Consider the following 18,464-nt stretch of genomic DNA (forward strand, 5'->3'; position numbering starts at 1 on the left):
AGGGTGCTTGGCTCAGACAGCACCGGGTGCTTGCCTGGTCCTACCCAGCCAGTTTTTAGCTGAGCACAGCAATGCACAAAGCCTGCCAGGGCCCAGGTTGATCAGATGGCCACCTACATAGAACTTATATTCTTCTCTAGAAAGAGCCCGAAGGTGGGGTAAGGTGTTTGTCTCGACTTCTGTCAATCACTGATAAAATGAATCCAACCCAGACTCAGCCATCAAATCACCGACTGAGCCCATCAGTGCTCACTGAGTCCCCACTCTATGCAGAGTGGTGGGATGGGCCCTTGGGACACATAATAAACAGGATCCTCCTGCCCTAAAACAGGCATGACAAACCAGAAGGATGAGTCAGTCCCCTACAGCTATACAGAAACAAGGAAGACTCACGCTTTCCTGAAATGCCAAGTGGAATCTGAAATCAAGGCTCCCTAAGCACTTATCCTAGAGGTGGGGTGAGTCAGCTCAGCAAGCTAAACCCCCTGAGAAACACCTACCTGTCCCAATCCCTCCAGAGACCAGGTACTCTGTGCTGGTTCCCATAACAGTAGACACGGTTGGAATAAACAAACATCTGGAAACAGAAAAGTGTCTCAGATCACTGAACCACAAGCCAGCTTCTGGCCATGACGTCTCCCCTCTGTCCCTCTGCAGGGGCCTCACTCCCTCTTACACCATGAGGACAGAAAGTGGCTGATGCTGTTACAAGGGCCTAAGAGATAGAGTTCACACTGGATCCTGAAGAGGAGAGATTCCAGAAAGCAGGCCTGCCAGGGGAAGGAGAGGGCCATAGCACCACATGGTTGAGGCTACTGGCCTTGAGAAGCCACTGAGCTGCACAGTGTCCATGACCCAGATACTTTCTGGTCCTGAGCAGTAAGAGCTGATAAGAAATACAGTTTTCTGATGACTATTATAATTTATCAAGGGCCCTGGGAAATTAATAAAGTGCATTCCAGATATAAGGAAACGTGTTGTACCCATAACCTTCCATGGACATGTCAAATTCCACAAACGATGGAGCCAGGGCCGCCTTCTGAGGCTGCAGATTGCGCGGGGAGGTCATAGAGATGAGGCTGAGTGAGGTCTGAAGGGCAGTGGTTGAGCCCTGGGACGTCCTTGAGGGTCTGAGGGCCTGTGTGACTGCTGAGCAAGGGCCGGCATCCGGGGCGGCTCCTGGAGGACCCTCAGCACTCCCTGCCGCCGCAGCCGAGGAACCTACAGTGACATGCAAGACGTGTCCCCGTTCAAGCATACCCACTGCTCCTCTGCCAACAGCCTCCATGCTTCTGCCACAGCCCTGAAGGAGGGCGCCGCGTGTCCCCGCATTTCTTAACCCCCGTGAAGTGGCTCTCTACTGACTTAATAATACAGCTGCAGCACAGCGCTCCTCCTCGAAACTTCTTTTCCCTTAATTCAGTCATTCCCCACAACCCCCCAGCTTTCCGGCACACCGTCTTCAGCTGCCATCATTGGCTTGCCCGGCTGGGTGTCGCTCATGGACACGTTGTCCTGGCTCCCTGAACTCCCCGCTCACAGCGGCCTGTCTCTTAGAAAGCTCCACTCCCCTCCCCTGGCCGCCAGCACCTGCTGACTCTCCATCCATGTTCTTCAGTTGGGCCCCTTGCCCTAATGTCCTTATGTGATCTCACACTCAACCTGCCCAGAGCTTTCTAGTCGTTGAGCTGGTCCTTGGAGGCAGCAGCCTCCCAGGTACCGGGACTGATACAAGGGGATCTGCCCAATGCTTCGGCCTCGTGACCTCCTGACTGTCCCCTGAGCTGTGAGCTGTACAAAAAGCCATCGCTGGCACTTCTGCCCAGATGCAGCGCTGGTATTCTAGCTTGCACTGTATCACGAAGGAAACCCTATCACTGTTTCCATGATCTGGGCCCCATGGGGTCAAGTACATGCTCATGACCACCAGTCTCATATGCAGATGGGGGGGGCCTCCTTTTCCTTCCAGATCCGCCTTTCTCCAGGGACCACCAGTCCCACTTTTCCTCATTAGCTCCACTGAGCAGCAGGCAATATCTTTTTCTAAATCCGTCTGCTTCCCACCTGTTGTGAAGGCTCCCTTCTAAGGAATGCATATTCTTTTTAATTCTGTTAACCTGTCCCTGTTCTTTCCTCTGTCCTCACCTGGGCCTCCAGAGTCCTCTCCGTGGACACAAGATGAATGGAGGATTTTTGTTGCAGCCGACGGAGGTGGGGGAGCTCCAAGACCTAGAAACTGTCTAAGTATCACGACATATAAGAGAAACAAATGAAGACCTTTTGTGATGAGACTTGTTCTTCAGCTTCATCTAGCACTTTCCCAAATTGCAGGGCTCCCTGATGCCCTCCTCCACACTTGCCTCTCTCTGTCGAGAGAGCCTTTGCTCAAGCCGTGCAGAAACGGGGGGTGACTGACCTGGCACCCAGACCACAGAGCTGGGGCATTTAGGTGCCTTTGACTTAACCAGTGACCAGCTAGCAGCTTCAAATCAGATTTGGAAGGGAGAAGGAATTTGTCCTGCTTTGTTTTATGTCTGCTCTGTGCATCTTTCCAGGAAACAGGGGGCTTCATGGAGGGGGTGCCAGCAGGAAGGCTCCCATGGGATACAAGGAAGCACTCCTTCTGTCCCTCTCCTTGTCAGGAGTCTCGGCCACTGCTCGTCACACCAGCCTGGCTCCTACAGCCTCGCCCCTTGAGCAGTGAAGTCCTTACAGCCCCCGCCCCCACCCCTCTCAGTTCCCGTGGCTTTGGCGTTATCCACTGAGCAGTCCCCACGATGCTATTGTGTGTCTGCAGGACCCTCTGACTGCTGTCCCCTCTCCCAAGGACCATGGCTCCATGGGAGGGGCTATGTCTGCTCTGAGGGCTCCCCACTGCCTGCATGGACCCAGGGCTCCTGCTGGACTCGCAGTGTCCAGTGCTGGGAAGGGCCATACCCTGCACAGGGGTGCTGCGAGGGGGCACGGGGACCCCTGTCCCATGTACTCCTGCTGTCCACTGGGCCTGAGCACGGCTGCCAGCGGCTCGGCAGTATTTACTGCATGGCACACGGTACCTTAACACGTCTGGTTCGATGGCTTGTGAGGCAAGTTTTTCAAAAATCCTGATGAGGCCTGAGTGCAAGGGGCTGGTGCTGGTGGTCAGGGCCCTACGGCAGGAGGCCATGAGGGTCCTAAGCATCCCCGCCTCACACATGACCTGACGGTTCTTCTCTGATTTCACCAGGGACTGGATATGACCGGCCAAAGAACACTGGATCTCCTGGGAAAGCTAAGAGAGCAAAAGGAAGCAATGAGCCTTGCAGGTCAGGATATTTTGTGGGCAATTTCAATAGGCCCTCACCCAGGCCTCAAATCGTCTGTGGGGCCAGGCACCTGCATCCACACAGCCTGTCCTCACTGTACTGCGCCTCTCTTGGGGTTCTCAGATGTGCCCTCATCTTCTACAATGGGAGGTCCAGAGGCTGGTCTGGGGGAGAATGGAGGCCACTGAGGTCAGCTGCCAACGAGGTAGAGGCTTAAAGCAGAGACTGCAAGCCGGCCAGCGAGAGGCCACATCTGCCCCTAATGATGATTAAGCAGTTTCTGAATTAATTGTTAACATTTAAAGGTTTGGAGATTTCACATCAAAGTCCAGACACATGGCTCCTCTCAAAACGTAGGAAGACCAGGGTCAGACGGGTTTGCAGTCCTGGGCAGTGGTTGGGCCTCTGGTGGGCCCAATGCCCCCACGGGCCTAACTCATGGAGCAGTCTTGCATTTGAGTTCTCATCCCCTGGCACAGAGGATGTAGTGCCCCAGGGAGGCAGGCCCACAGGCAGTGCCCCTGCGGACTGGCTGTGGCCGGACCAGGCAGCGCTCGGCGCCCATGCCAGCTCTAGTCACTGCTCCTGTGTGAAGCGCTCTCCAACGCCTGTCCTCAGGCCCTGACTGTCATCCCCACATGCCTTCCAACTCTCCTTTATCCATCTCTCAGACACGGACAGCTGTGCTCTTATCTTACCCTTACTACTTTTCCAGTCCCTTCAGTATCTTCATGTCCCTGAGGTCCGCAGAAGAGAACTCATAGAGTCAGCTCAGCAAATATCTGAGCCAAATACATTGTTTCTGCAATCTTCCTTCCTTCGTACAAATATAAGCCCCTGGAATTCCCAGCCCTCTGTGGGTATGCAGAGTCTGGAGGGGGTGGGGGTGGAGTGGGGAATTCCTCTACAAAAACTCTCAGGGATGCCCACACTCTCTTTTACTGTTGTATAGCATGTTGTCTAAAGTGAGAGGGATACCAGTTAGAACGTAATGGAATTTTCCTGCACTGGATGCTGTGGGAGCCTCCCCCGGACCTCCTTTTCCAGGTGAGTGTACCCATCGCAGCTACCCCTTCTCTAGAGGACTGCCCTTCCCTAACTGGGAGCTGCCTTGTCCAGGGGCTACGTACCCCCCCATGCATGTTTTCTCATGCATATATACTCAAATGTGTATGCACACATGCTTGCACAAGCACCTATGTAGATACGAGCATGCATACGTGGGTGTGCGCATGCACGCGCGTGTATATACATGCCCACACGTCTATACGTATTTGTGGACATGCATACATGCACATGCTCACACACGCATGCATGCAAACATACACACATCTATAAACCATATGCACATGCGTGCACACACACACACACCAGACCAGAGCCAATGAGGCCACACCCTTCAACCTCGGCGGTGCAGTTTGTGCCTCAGAGCCTGCCCTGTGCACAGGGCACAGGCTGATGCTGGACTTCAACTGACAGCAAGTCCTCACTCAGTTTCTTCCTATGCATCATCCTACTTCCTTCACTCCCCTTTCCCTGAATCCCTCCCTTGATGGATCTGATGTACGTATACACTGCCTTGGACTCCACTTCTGAGGAACCCGACTTGAGGCCCCAGGATGCTTTACAGATTGCACACCTTTGGCCTAGCTTTTGGTTTCAAGAAAAGAGACCTCTGACAACATAGACCATGTCTAGGTTAGGCCACCAGTACAAAGCCAGGAGTAACCACAGAAGGCACTAATTTGAATAATAATCTCCTTCTAATGATGACTGGCTTTCCTCCCATCAAGTCACAGACCTTCTGATACACACACACACACACACACACACACACGAAAGCTTTCTTGGAGTCCTTCCCTGCTTGCCTTCTTCCCCCTCTGCCTCAAACAAGTATTGACGGCCTCTTCAATGTCAGGCTCTGGGTAAAGTTCTAGGCATTTCAAGATGAACAAGACACCGTCTCTCCTCTCAAGGCAGTCACAGGCTACAGGCAGGACAGGTGAGGGGGACAGTCTCAGCAGAGTAAGAAAGGAGCTATAGCAGAGGATTTACAGTGTCTGGGTGGGCAGGGTTCCCTTCAGCCCCTCATGCATTTCACAAAGTCTTGGATTTGGAAGGGAATCCAAGCCTGGCATCCACAGTGGGGGTCAAATTTTACCCTGGGATGAGAATATTTCCTGGGTGTCCAGGATGTGCAAGGCCCTAGTCTCAGCATTTTGACATGGATAGATTATACAACCCCCATGAGGACCCCTATGAAGGAAGTACTATTACTCTCCCCATTTTACAGATGAGGAAACTGAGCCCAGAGAAGTGCACTGTCCAGGCCACATAGTACAGCACAGCCTGGCTTTGATTCCAGACCCCATGATCAGGATCGCCTCACTTCCCATCTCCTCTTCACATATGCAGGGATTTGGGAACACTCTGCCCACAGCGATCAAGGGCATGCTTGTATCACTAAGGGACAGAAATTAATAAGATGCATTGTTCCACAGACCACAGACCACAGACACTGTTTAGTAACATATATGTTTAAGGATTAAAATGTATTTCGGGAGCGCCTGAGTGGCTTAGTCGGTTAAGTGTCTGACTTTCGCTTAGGTCATGATCTCACAGTTTGTGTGCTCCAGCCCCGCATTGGGCTCTGTGCTGACTGCCAGCTCAGAGCCTGAAGCCTGTTTCAGAGTCTGTCTGTCTCTCTCTCTCTCTCTGACCCTCCCCTGCTCACACTGTCTCTCTCTCTCTCTCTCTCTCTCTCCTGAAAATAAATAAAACATTAAAAATTTTTTTAAAAATAAAAAAATAAAAATAAAATGTATTTTGGACACATATTTACACTATTTATCACCAGTTCTTAGATTAAAAAAAAAAATGAAGAGGGGCGCCTGGGTGGTTAAGTCAGTTAAACGTTGGACTTCAGCCCGGTCACGATCTTACAGTTCATGGGCTCAAGCCCTGCATCAGGTTCTGTCCTAACAGCTCAGAGCCTGGAGCCTGTTTTGGATTCTGTGTCTCCCTCTCTCTCTGCCCTTCTCCTGCTTATACTCTGTCTCTGTTTCTCAAAAATAAATAAACTTTGGGGCACCTGGATGGCTCAGTCAGTTAAGCATTGGACTTGGGCTCAGGTCATGATCTCACGGTTCGTGGGTTCGAGCCCTGCGTTGGGCTCTGTGCTGACAACTAGCTCATAGCCTGGAGCCTGCTTCAGATTCTGTGTCTCCCTCTCTCTCTGACCCTCCCCTGCTAACGCTCTCTCTCTCTCTCTCTCTTTCTCTCTCTCAGAAATAAGTAAAACATTAAAAAAATTAAAAATAAATAAACATTTAAAATTTTTTTTAAAAATAATAAAAAATGAAGTGGTCACACAGCTCTCCCTCTGCCCTCCCCTCCTCCTTCCAGGAGCACATCGCTAGAGCTCCTGCCACAAACTCATGGCACTTAATAGTATTTCCGTCTTTACCCTATCTTCAGTCATACTTCCAACTTAAAAGTTTAGACTATCTTAATTTTAGTTTAAAATTTAAACCACATTAGAATGCTTTCTCAGGGGGCTTGCTCCCAGGCAAGATTTTGTCATCCTGAAATGCAGTGTCCCCATGCTGCCAACATTACTGATGCCAAAGGAAGATCTCATCATTGGGAGAAGATGGTGTCTGCAATGGGCTGGATGTCTGTGTCCCCAGAATCCACACGTTGAGCCCTAATTTCCGATGCCATGTATTCGGAGGTGGGGCCTTTGGGAAGTGATTAGGTCATGAGGGCGGAGCCCCCATGAACGGGATTAGTGCTTTTATGAAAGGGATCCCAGAGAGGCTTCTCTTCCTTTGTGCTGTATAAAGCGCAGTAAGAAGAGAGCCATCAGTGAGAAAGGGGGCCCCCACCAGACACTGAATCTGCCACCACCATGCTTTTGGACCTCCAGCTCTAGAACTATGAGAGAAAAATATATGCCTGTTGTTTACAAGCCTCCCAGTCTATGGTATTTTGTTATAGCAGCCTGCAGAGACCGAGACAGCCCCTTCTCTGTCTCTGCAGTATTGACACAGCCAGCATCAACTGGGAGAGGCAATGTGTAGCCCAAAGGGGGCCAGAGACAGAAGGTAGAAATGCAAAACTCATTTGTGCTAAATGATTCCATCACCTTCACTTTGCGGTGCTCCTCCACGTGGAAATCTGCCCAACCTCCTTAAGTCCCTTCCCCAGACCTTTCTTCTGCAATTTTCAGTGTCTCTCCCTGCATCTCATAGGGCCGGCGTCTCTGCCTTTCCTCTTCTTCATTCCTCTTGGAACAAAAAGGGAGCCTGCACCCCCTTGCCTTGAAGTTTCCTTCTCCCAGAACCTGGGTTGTTTGGTACCTGCAGTCTTTTAATTTGGGGTGAAAGTTGGGGAGACAGTCTGTATGAAGCAAGATGTAAAAATAACCTCACAATGTATTATTAGTAAGAATTAAAAAGAAATGTCTACATTTCCAGTTTTATTACCAGCACTTCACTAATTCACTTCGGGGAGTTTTGGCTTTCTTTTGTTGTTGTTGTTTGCTTTTTTCCTTCTTTATCCACCAGAGAAAAGCTACTTAAATTCCAAATATGCAAAAAAACAAAAGAGAGAGAGAAAGAAAGGAAGGAAGGGAGAGAGAGAGAAAGAGAGAGAGAGAGAGAGAAAGAAAGGAAGAAAGAAAGAAAGGAAGGAAGGAAAACATGGAAGTTTTCAAAAGGGAGAAGTGCTAATCTTGTCTAATGGTGCCACAAGTTTACTCCAAAATTGCTCAATACCCCATAATGGAAGAGGGAAAATTGATCGTCCTCATTATCACTGCAGCTCTGTCAATACCAATATTGCCTTGTTTTGAATAAAATGTGCTGGTTTTTTCAATGTTGGTTCCAGTAAAAATGGGGTTTTAGTGAAAATATGAGCAGTAGCAGGAAACAAGTCTGGTTTCTCCCCCACCAAATGGATTGATTTTCCTAACGCATATTATTTCCAATGTAGGCTAGGGGATGGTGGTTCAATTAGGACTCCACGGTGAGTGTGCAGGGTCACCAGACTGGCCGACAGGCTGGGCCCGCAAGGCAAATTATCACAGAGCGATTTGCGGGGCAGTAGGAGTTTTTTACTTTATCAACGTAACAGTCAAGCCTTCAAGTCTATCCTTGTTCTTTATCTCTCTCCCCCTCTTTCTCTCCTGGTCCAGATTAATAAGGTCCCAGAGCCCAGTGAGGGTTAAGTCATGGTGGGCGGGGCTCCTCCATGGCTTTGGGCCCATCGGTCTGTGGTGTGTCCTGAGGTAGATGCAAAAACCATCAGGACACTGTGCTTCCCCCGCACACTTGAAAGAAAAGGGAGTTCTATTGAACTACTCAAACTGGGATTGGTCACTTATTCCAATTTGGTGGAAATGTTCTTTGATGATTTTGAAAAAGACATGATCCTATTTAAGTGACCTCAGCTCTTCAGAGATATCACAGGTAAGTAGGGCCCACAGATGGGTTTCATTTGACAAGTTGAATGTTATCTTTGCTTACTTACAATTAGTTCTTTCTATATAGGGGTATAAACTTGCCCTTTTGCCACAGTCCCCATCAGCCTGATAGACTTGTTTGTAGTGTCCATGTGGCCTTATAGGTGTGGGAGTTTGTGATCTTGGTTTATGTGTAAGAGGTCCACTCCCACCGAATCAGTAAAACCCATGTCTGAAGGCACTTTCATTGATACACTTGAACAGATTTGCAACTAAGACGTAAATGCATACGGGTGCCTGCTCCAAACCTCTGCTTCTTTCACAAGTTCATGCATGTGATGGCCAATGCTGCCTGGTAACAGAAGCCTAGGATCTTCTATTTATAAGGTATTTATCTCTTTCCAACTTTACTTCATCTTCCCGTTTGGCGTACCTCATCTCCTGCCCTCGTATAGTCATATAGTCGCTCCCTTTGCCAAATGGGCACGCCATTTTTGACCAATGCCTGAATCTGGGAATGCCCTTTCCGACCTCCTCCCTATGCTGAGCTCCTACTTATTATTCAAGAGACAATTCACACATTCTCTCATCTAAGAAATCTTTTCTGATTTTCCCAAATAACATTGTCCATACTTCAATCATAAATACTACACTCTGGGGCACCTGGGTGCCTCAGTCAGTTAAGCGTCCAGCTTCAGCTCAAGTCATGATCTCACAGTTTTGTTGGTTCAAGCCCTTTTCAGGCTCTGTGCTGGCAGCTCAGAGCCTGGAGCCTGCTTCGGATTCTGTGTCTCCCACTCTCTCTGACCCTCCCCCACTCACTCTTCTCTCTCTCTCTCAAAAATAAATTTAAAATATTTTAAGTAGTCATTATAATTCCCAATAGTACCATATCTTCTCTGTTTTTCTCTGTTATAACCCCTTCCATTTCCATGGTAACCTATGTAACAAAGATAAAATAAAGAAATACTTCTAATATCTCTAAAAAATTTTTTAAAAATAAAATATTTTTAAGTAATAAATAAATAAATGCTACACTATGACAGCTCTCTCAGTAGATAGATAGATAGATAGATAGATAGATAGATTAGATGATAGATAGATGATAGATAGATAGATAGATTTCTACCACTCCCTGTCTCCACCACACTGTGAACTGCTGCCTGAGATAATGACTCTTCACCACTGTCACCCTAGCACCTGTCTCTGCCTCAAATGCAATAGCTGCCCAGTAAGTGCAAGCACAAGGGCTCAGGCTGTTCTAGAACATAGGAGATGCATCTAACCCAGAGGGCTAAGAGTGGTCAGAAAAGATGATGTGCCAACTCAGTGTTGAAAGACAATGAAGAGAGAGCCAGGCCAGCAGAGAAAATGGTCCTTCTGGGAGAGGCAACAGCATGTGCAAAGGTCAAGGGGTGAAAGTGCCCATGGCCTTTCAGGGAAAGGCTGGTGATCACGGGCCTTTGTCGGCGGGGCTGACTCATTCCCAGCACCCAATGCCCTCCCCCGTGAAGAGTCTCGTCAGCCGTGAGGACACCACCAGGGAAACCAGCCTGGAAACATCCGTCCAGGAGGCAGCCTGCACAGCCTGGAGCCAGAACCATCCATGGAGAGTTGCCGTCACCTTGAACACGCATGCCCTCACTGCATGATGGCTGGATCGGGTGAGCAGTGGAGCCCAACGCAGGGCTGCAGGAGGCCCAGCGCCACCCCCCAGCCAACACCCTTCCCGCCGGCGGCCAGGCCTTCCTTGCAGGCTTCCTCCCCCTGAGAAAAGGAGGCATAAACTTACCCTGAGTGTCTCCGGTGCTTTAGCCAAAGTAAAGGGTTGACACGACTTTGTTTAGAGATACTTTTAAAACAGATTTTTTATTGCTGCTAACAGATTACCATCCACGATTGTCTGGAGGAGATCCCTGGGAGAAGACGGTAGAGTATACAGTCTCTTGTAGAGATGAGGGATCGATTCACAAGCGAACTGTGGCCCAAGGCCTGGCGTGTTGTTCCTGACCTTCCTCTGACCCATCTCTGACCTTCCAGATAGACATTCCCTCTCCATCACCTTCTAGGCACAGGGCAACAAAATCTACCCACAGCTAGGTTCTCATGCTGATTCGACGCTAACTCATGGGTGAACTTGGGCTGGTTCCTTATTCTCCCTAGGCCTTAGTTCCTTAGCTTTAAAATGAGAATAATGAAAACACGTACCTCCCTAGTATATTGTTTGTGGGGAAAGTGCTTTTATCTCATAGAATGCAGGTGTTTTCAGGATATTAACCTTTCTTAGTCGTGGTCTTCCCCCCTAATAGTGGTAGGATTCCTTCCAACCGAGGATCTGGTTTACACAACCACTGTGCATCGTACCAGCTCAGTACAAGAGCAAGAGTACATACTTACCCCGTTCATGGGCTCCGTGGCTGGTGATGGGAGCTAAGGTCACTGCCCACTCACTATTTGAAGGCTCACCCTTCTAAGTGCTTTCATATACTGGCTCATTTAATCCTCAAACACCATGAGCTAGTTGCTATTATTACCCCATTTTACAGATAAGGGAACTGAGGCCAGGGGGATTATGGCTTGCTGAGATTACGTGGTGGAGGGCCAGGAATCTGAAACAGAAGGTCCGCTACAGAGGCCACTTTATCACTGCAATCGCTGCCTCCCAGGCCCCCAGGTATTGAAGCTTGCAGAGCACTGGCTAGCTCTGGGTTTTAAAGGCAAAACCAGTTGACACTGGTGACTCTATGGGTTAGGCAGGGGGTGCCTGCCTATCCTATCTTGTCTTGGGCCAGCCTCTCAAAACTTACAGGAAATACTAAGTGCTCATGGCTCTGCCCCACACTGGGATCATCTGAATTTAGTAACTGGTACACAGTAATTTGACCATTTCTGCCATCTTGAGAAGCCAGGTGGAATCTCACATATATGTAACTCACCGACAGCCACATTTCTGAGCCACTTGGAACCCCCAGTGTAGATCTGCTCATTACCTCCACAGCTGCCCAGCCAGTCTGGACAAGGATGCCCTTTTATTAAGCCCAAATAATTTGCTGCTTGACTAACTGGTCTTTGTGTCTGAATTCTACTGTTCTACCACTAATTGACCAAGAAGTATTTGCCCAGCTCTCATTTCCCCAATGTCTTTTCTCTCTAAGCCACCCACCCTTAAATCTATTCACTATTCCTTGCATGACTAAAGAGGATTTTCAGATCCCTTGCCATCCTGGCTTCTCACCTCTGGACAAACAGAGATGTTAAGTGGTCATGGGACTACCACCTCCCTCAAACTGGGCACTATAATTCTATAAATATAGCCGGAAGTAGAACTCATCATAGCAGTATCCTCACCCCACTTGGGACAATTACTGACCTTGCACTAAACCCCCTAAGACTCTCACATATTCTCTTCTTTCCCCGCCCAGTGGATATGTGCACTGAGACATGAGCACAGGCTTGATCATCTCTGCTCAGTTTTGAGCCACTGGGATTCTGATCCATTCTTCAGGCTGGTAGAAACCCTTCACAGCCCCATTTTGTCATCCCTTGGGTAACTCCTCATCCCAGCTTTATGCCATCTACCCTTCAAGTTTCACCCAGGTCGTAGATTGAATACAAAACAGGCAAAAGAGAGGACTCAGCCTTTTGATTCCTAAGTAGACTGTAACACGCACCTCAACACCAATTCTCTGTTATTAATTTAACAATAGTAAAATGCCAGTTGGAAATACACCTAAGATGTATTATCTTACATTTACTCTTTCCAAATTTCTTATATGCCAGGACTCAGAGTCCTAGGAATACAGACTGCCAAAGCTAGAAGAGAAGGGTGTGGTGGTAAATGGAGCCAGTGTCTGATGAGCAGATACTGTGTGCCAGGTACTATACTTTACAACTACACTCTCCACTACTTTTCCCAATGGGGAAATATTATAAGGGGACACAGAGACTTGAAGATACATCAGTTTCCTAAGGTCACATAGCTAATGAGTGTCAGAACTGGCACTCAACCCAGGTCTTACTCCAAAGCCTACAATTTTAACGGTGCCATGCACTCATCATAAGGAAGGGAATTTAGATCTCATAAGGGTCCTAAACTGACGGCATATAAAAGTGTTCTGTTTAGTGGGCATAGTCTGGCTTTCCTCCTGCTTTATTTCCCCCTAGTTAAGGGAAAGTGCCTTTAGGCAGGACAAAGACCCTTCCTTATAGCCACAGGCCTCAGCACTTCCTATTATCTATACCTATTCATTTCCTTTATCTCCTTGGTCCAAGACATTAAGTTTGCAACCCTTGTGATCCAGGCCAGATCTGAGTAGCTGAAACTGAGGTGTGGAGACAGGAAGCAGCCTACATCTGTCGCGGAGCTAATGACAGTAAAAGGGACTAGAGGCAAGGTCACTTGATAATTGGGCCAGAGGTCTTCCCATCCAACTGTAACTTCTAATCCATCAGTCTACGTCCATTGTGTCCTGCTTTTGATTCTCTTTGTCATCATGTGAGATTATGTCTATTTGCTCTATTTAAGAGGTTACCCTAAAAAGTAAACTGGATTCTGACTAGGACTGAGATTTTTCTCACTTAGAAACAATAGAAATCCGGGGGGATTGGGTTTCAGTATGAAAGAGCATAGGTCGCCTAAAATTCAACATATTTGGAAATTCTAATGTGTCATAATTTAACAAAATGAGACTCCTACTTTACCCATTACCCATTTCCTCGTTGGAGGAAATGGCTCTTTTAAAATAGCCTGCCCTTACACGATGCTACCCAGCGCTATTAATGCTGTCAATATTTTAGTTATTTGAAACCTATATGATTAGTTCAATGTGTCTGAAATGCAGGCTAATTCCAGAAAATGGCACCCTTTTCCAAATTAAGGTACAAGGAGTTGATAGACAGATGCAGCCCTGAGCCTGCCCTTTGTTCTGTCCCATCAGGCTGCACAGGAATTAGAACAGTAGAATCGAACACACCCAACAGTGACTTGCGCTGCTGACTGATTGTAGACCACAGCCTCTCTACTATCCAGGTCTGACCATGTTGCTGATTTCCAACAGCCTCCCACGGTTATCGCGTCCACGCGGGAAAGGCCACTTAGCACAGAGGCAGGAGGTCCAGGAGCCTGGAATCATGGACATCTGCCACCTAGCATCCATGTTAAATCTGTCGCTCAGTTTCTACAAGTTTCAAGTCCTCATTAGCAAAGTGGGAATCCTGATATCCACCTTGTCGGGTATTATAATGATTAAATGATAAAATGCTTGTAGAGTTTCTGACACCCAATTGTGGTAGTTCCACCATGTAGCAAGTGTTTCCCATGCTGCAGTGCATGTTATGTTCTGCTCACCATGCTGAGCACTCGTGCATTGCTCCGTTTCATCCTTAACAATAAAGCCACAAGGAAGATATTATTACCCCCCACACTACAGCAAAGAAAGATAAGGTCACAGAGGTGAAGTCGTTTCCCATAGCTGTGTGACTGTTAAGTGGCAGAGCTGAGATCTGAAACCCTTCTGTCTGGGAATGAGCATTGGGTGTTGTATGGAAACCAATTTGACAATAAATTATATTTTAAAATAATAATAAAATAAAATAATGAAATGAAATGAAATCTTGCTGTCTTCAGAGTTTGAAATCTACTCTCATATAGTAGGTGTTCACTAAGGATTGTGGTACAGGTGATGATGATGATGATGATGATGATGGATGGTAACCCAATAAAGTTCAATTCTCTTAGCATGGTGTTCAGGGCCCCTCATGGTGTGATTTTGACTGACTTTTGCAGCCCCACGCACTGCCTTTCTACCCACATGGTCTACCCTAGCCCAGCTGAACTACTCAAAGTCCCCAAACAGACATCTTCAAGTATGCCTCTATCTGTGGATGGGCTTCTCCTCTTCCCTCCCTCCTCCACCTGATCTGGCACAGGCAAATCTTTGCTTTAAAGCCTGGCTCCAGGCTCCAGCCATATCCCCAACTCTCTGTGGCTTTCCCTCCCCTCTGTCCCAAGGCCCGGTGGGAAAACCTTTGTTATAGTCATCAGGGTGTGGTCTTGCTGTCTTCTACACTTCTCTTCCCAGCCACCCTTGACCCAGAACGTGAGCTCCTGTGACATTCATCTCTGAATCCCCAGCAGCATCTAGAAGGTGCTGAGTAATTCGTCACAGTCGCATGGGCATCCCATTGGTTGCTCCATCACACTCTGAGTTCCACCTCTGTGAAACTGGATCTGGCTTCCCACCCTCTGAGTTACACTTATGAGCGCAAGCAAATACCCCCCACTAGGGACTGCAAAAAGGCAGTCCTGATGGAAGCAGAGTGATGCTGGGAACCAGAGAGCCCTTGCAGGACTGGGCAGAGTTCTGACCCACAGCCACATCCCCATAGCGAGACCTTTGTGGCTGTTGAGTAGCTAGAAAGGGAAAGTGGCTTCTTTCCCATCTGTTGCTTCTTTCTGAGGCCAACTCAGCTCCCAGAGAACTGAGCTGGACTCCGTGTCTGCCTTGCGTTTAGGACAGCAACAGTCACAGTTGAATTTCCCCAGTCCAATTTTAATACTGGCAATGACACAGGAGGCAAAACAAAACAAAACAAAACAACAACAACAACAACAAAAAACCCAGCTGGATTATCTTTCCAAAAGCAGCTCACGTGCTAGCATTTTGGAGGGCAGGGAAAGACACCTCTTGGCTGCGAGCAAAACAAATTTCTGTGGCCATGATTAGAAATAAATCAGGTACCCTGTATGTGTAGTTATTTAAGTGATCACCCCTGTAAAGACATCTGTACCTTGGAAAGCCATCAGTTTCTCAGCCATGAGGCAGGAAGAGCATCTGAGGAAGGTGGCTCTGAGTGTAATGCTGGGAAGCACATAGGCGCACCTAAAGGGAGAGGAGGAAACTCACATTCCATCCTCTTAGTAACACTGCCATCTACTGCACCTTCCTGTGCCAAAGATGCAGTCCTGTAGCTCTTTCTGTTCCAGCATTTTCCTGTGTGGTCTCGTTCTCATTCAATTTACTGTTCTATTGATTGTTATGAGGTTTCCCATCCCCCCTTTCAGAAATTAATTACTGTAATTATTCAACTTTTAACGGCTGCTGATTTGGCATCTGCAGCAAATATCTGAGAAAACGCACCACTACATTTCATTTGCATGTTTGAGAGAGTGAGGGAGAAGTAGACTTTTCCTTAAATTACATATTGTGACTTGAATAGAGAAAAAGAATCCTAACAAATGGAATTCTCATTTGCATACTTAATATGTCTGATGGCCATCACACACAGAGGGGTAGAATTCCATTCTGTACATTAAGGTGACAACTCATGGGGTGGATCTGAAAGTCAGGTTCATCCACACAGTTTCCATGCACTAGGAGATGAAACACAGGCCATTTTTTGCTCTGTATCACGTCACTGGTCATCGCTGTGGTGGAGTTTCACACAACACTTCCACCAGCAACCCCTTGACTGCTAAGGCCACTCAAACCACTGGCTTGGTTGTTCTCACTGCAAATCCATTCCATGGTTGGAAATATAGCTAAGGAAGCCAGACATCCTCACAATGAAGTCATTGCACCTGGAAAAATGTACAAGGCCAATAATGCATGATCCTACATTCTGCAAAAGCTTCAAAGGATGAAGAGACCCATCATCAAGTACCTCTTGACTTGGGTCCTGGAAGTGAGTTCCAGACCTCTCCTCACCAGTCCCTGACCCTAGAACTTTCTTGGGCCTCAAGCACCTGCAAAATGGGGAGATTCTAGAGTACTGGAATGAGCTGTTATGAATATTGATAAAACAACACTCTTAGCATAGTGGTAGCCCTGAGTGTGTATTCCATTTCCAAAATGCTCCAGGCAGGCCAATCTTGAATGCCAAGGTAAAGAAAGTAAACTCCCATACTTGAGATAACTAAATGGCTAGACTACATTTAAAGAATTAGAGGACATTCTATTTGGGGGTCAAATATTTTTATCTGCTACTTAATGCTTAAGGCAAGTAGGCATTGGTCTTAAAAGATGACTCCCAACAATTCCCTCTGTCCTATACACACATTCAACCCCTCACATCAGTAGAGAAGGCATATGGCCCTTCCCACTGAGTTGACCAGTAGACCAATGCTATGGAAGCCAAGCTGCCTTATTCAAGGCCTAAGCCTTTGGAAGGACTGGCAGCTTCTGCTTTTGTGCCTTTGTGACTCTGAGCTACTATGTGGCTGGCTGGAGGATGCACTTGGAAGGACACAGAGTAGAGGCCAGATGGAGAAGGCTCCATGGAGGAGAACCCAGGATCTTATGAACAGCTCAAACCAAGGTCCCAGACATGTGCCCCAGCTCGGGAGCCTCCTGCCATTGGAGCCAGCCTTGCATGGCACCAGCTATATGAGTAAAGAAGACATCTTCAATGGTCCATCCCACCCACCACCACGTGGCACAGAGAGATGTCCCTGTTGTGCCTGTCTAAATTCCTATCCCACACACACCATGAGAAGGAATGACATGGTTTGTTAACTTGGCAGTTGTTTCTTTAGTTATCTGTTGATGTGTCACAAACTATCAGACCCATTTTATCCCAGCCTGCTGCTTTTCCATAAATGTTGAAAAATATAAAGTGCATTCCATTTCATTATGACATGTTTCTCTATTCATTGGTTTGATATTCATTTCATTGTCATTTTTCGGCAAAGGGATGAGAACCAGAATAAAGACTCCAGTTACAGAGGGACATAAAGGCATGGAACCAGGTCAGCCCCCTCCTTTTTTTTTTTTTTTTTTTTTTTTTTTGACCCTGTATCAAATACTACAGAACTGCCTCAGTGAAAATAGTTCCCTTCCTTACACATCAAGGCTTTTGCTCCCTGACTCTACTTCTCTCACTGATTTCGGAAGACTTATAATATTTCACCAGGTCATTGACATTTGCAGGCTGTGATTAAGAATGCCACTAGTTGTCATTTCTTCCTAGAACATACCACTTCCTTTTTAAGTCCTAGACAAAGCAAAGCTGGGCCTGCACCCCTTACCCCTCATTTGTCCTAAGGAAGCCAGGGCTGTACAGGGAACAGACCAGGAGGCCTGCCGCCAGGTAAGACGACATTTAATACCAGGTCCCCCAACTGGGAATCCTTCAAAGTCATTTAAATTGTCTGAGCCTCTGTTTCCCTACTGGTGAAAACGGAAACAATAATACTCCAGACAAAACTGCTGTGAGGACAAATGAGCCATGAAAGGGTCCGGCACGATGCCTGGCTGCTCCGTTCTACTCATTTCCTTCCATCTGCTGCTAATCGAAGTGTGAATTCCCCAGGTCTTCCTCGACTCTTCCAGTTTCTTCCTCAGAATTTCTGAAGGACTTCTTCTCCAAATGGAGTGTACTTATTCAAGAATTGTCTTGTTCTGTTGCTCAATCTTTTCATCCTGCAATAGGGCCCTTTGTTCTCCCAGGACAGGAACTTGAGGGTTGCCTTTGATTTCCTCCTCCTGCTCCCTGGACCCATTCATCTCAGGGCCCTGGGATTTGATCTCTCTTCTCTCTTCACACTGACCCAGACACCACCCTACCTGAGCCACCACCAGTGTGGTACTGCAGACATGGCCCTCTAACTTCTGTCCCCATTCCCAGGCCATTCCCCGTGCAACAACCAAAGAGATGTTTTTGATACAAAAACCTGATAGAGTCACCATCCACTCACT

The 18,464-nt window shown here is 47.6% G+C and overlaps 1 protein-coding gene across 6 annotated transcripts in view; it reads right to left on the reverse strand.

Moving 5' to 3' along the window:
- Window positions 1-18,464, reverse strand: part of WDFY4 (WDFY family member 4) — a 292,803-nt gene that overhangs the window by 198,239 nt on the left and 76,100 nt on the right. For all 6 annotated transcript variants that reach the window (XM_039233715.1, XM_039233714.1, XM_039233716.1 and 3 more), the window contains 4 exons: window positions 3,057-3,271; window positions 2,146-2,240; window positions 984-1,221; window positions 501-577 (listed from right to left, as the gene is read on the reverse strand). In XM_039233715.1, the coding sequence (XP_039089646.1) occupies window positions 501-577; window positions 984-1,221; window positions 2,146-2,240; window positions 3,057-3,271 (625 nt within the window). The remainder of the gene's footprint in view (window positions 1-500; window positions 578-983; window positions 1,222-2,145; window positions 2,241-3,056; window positions 3,272-18,464) is intronic.

The sequence above is a fragment of the Hyaena hyaena genome, unplaced genomic scaffold (assembly GCF_003009895.1).
Source record: "Hyaena hyaena isolate Hyena2069 unplaced genomic scaffold, ASM300989v1 scaffold_78, whole genome shotgun sequence".
Classification (NCBI taxonomy): Eukaryota; Metazoa; Chordata; class Mammalia; order Carnivora; family Hyaenidae; genus Hyaena; species Hyaena hyaena.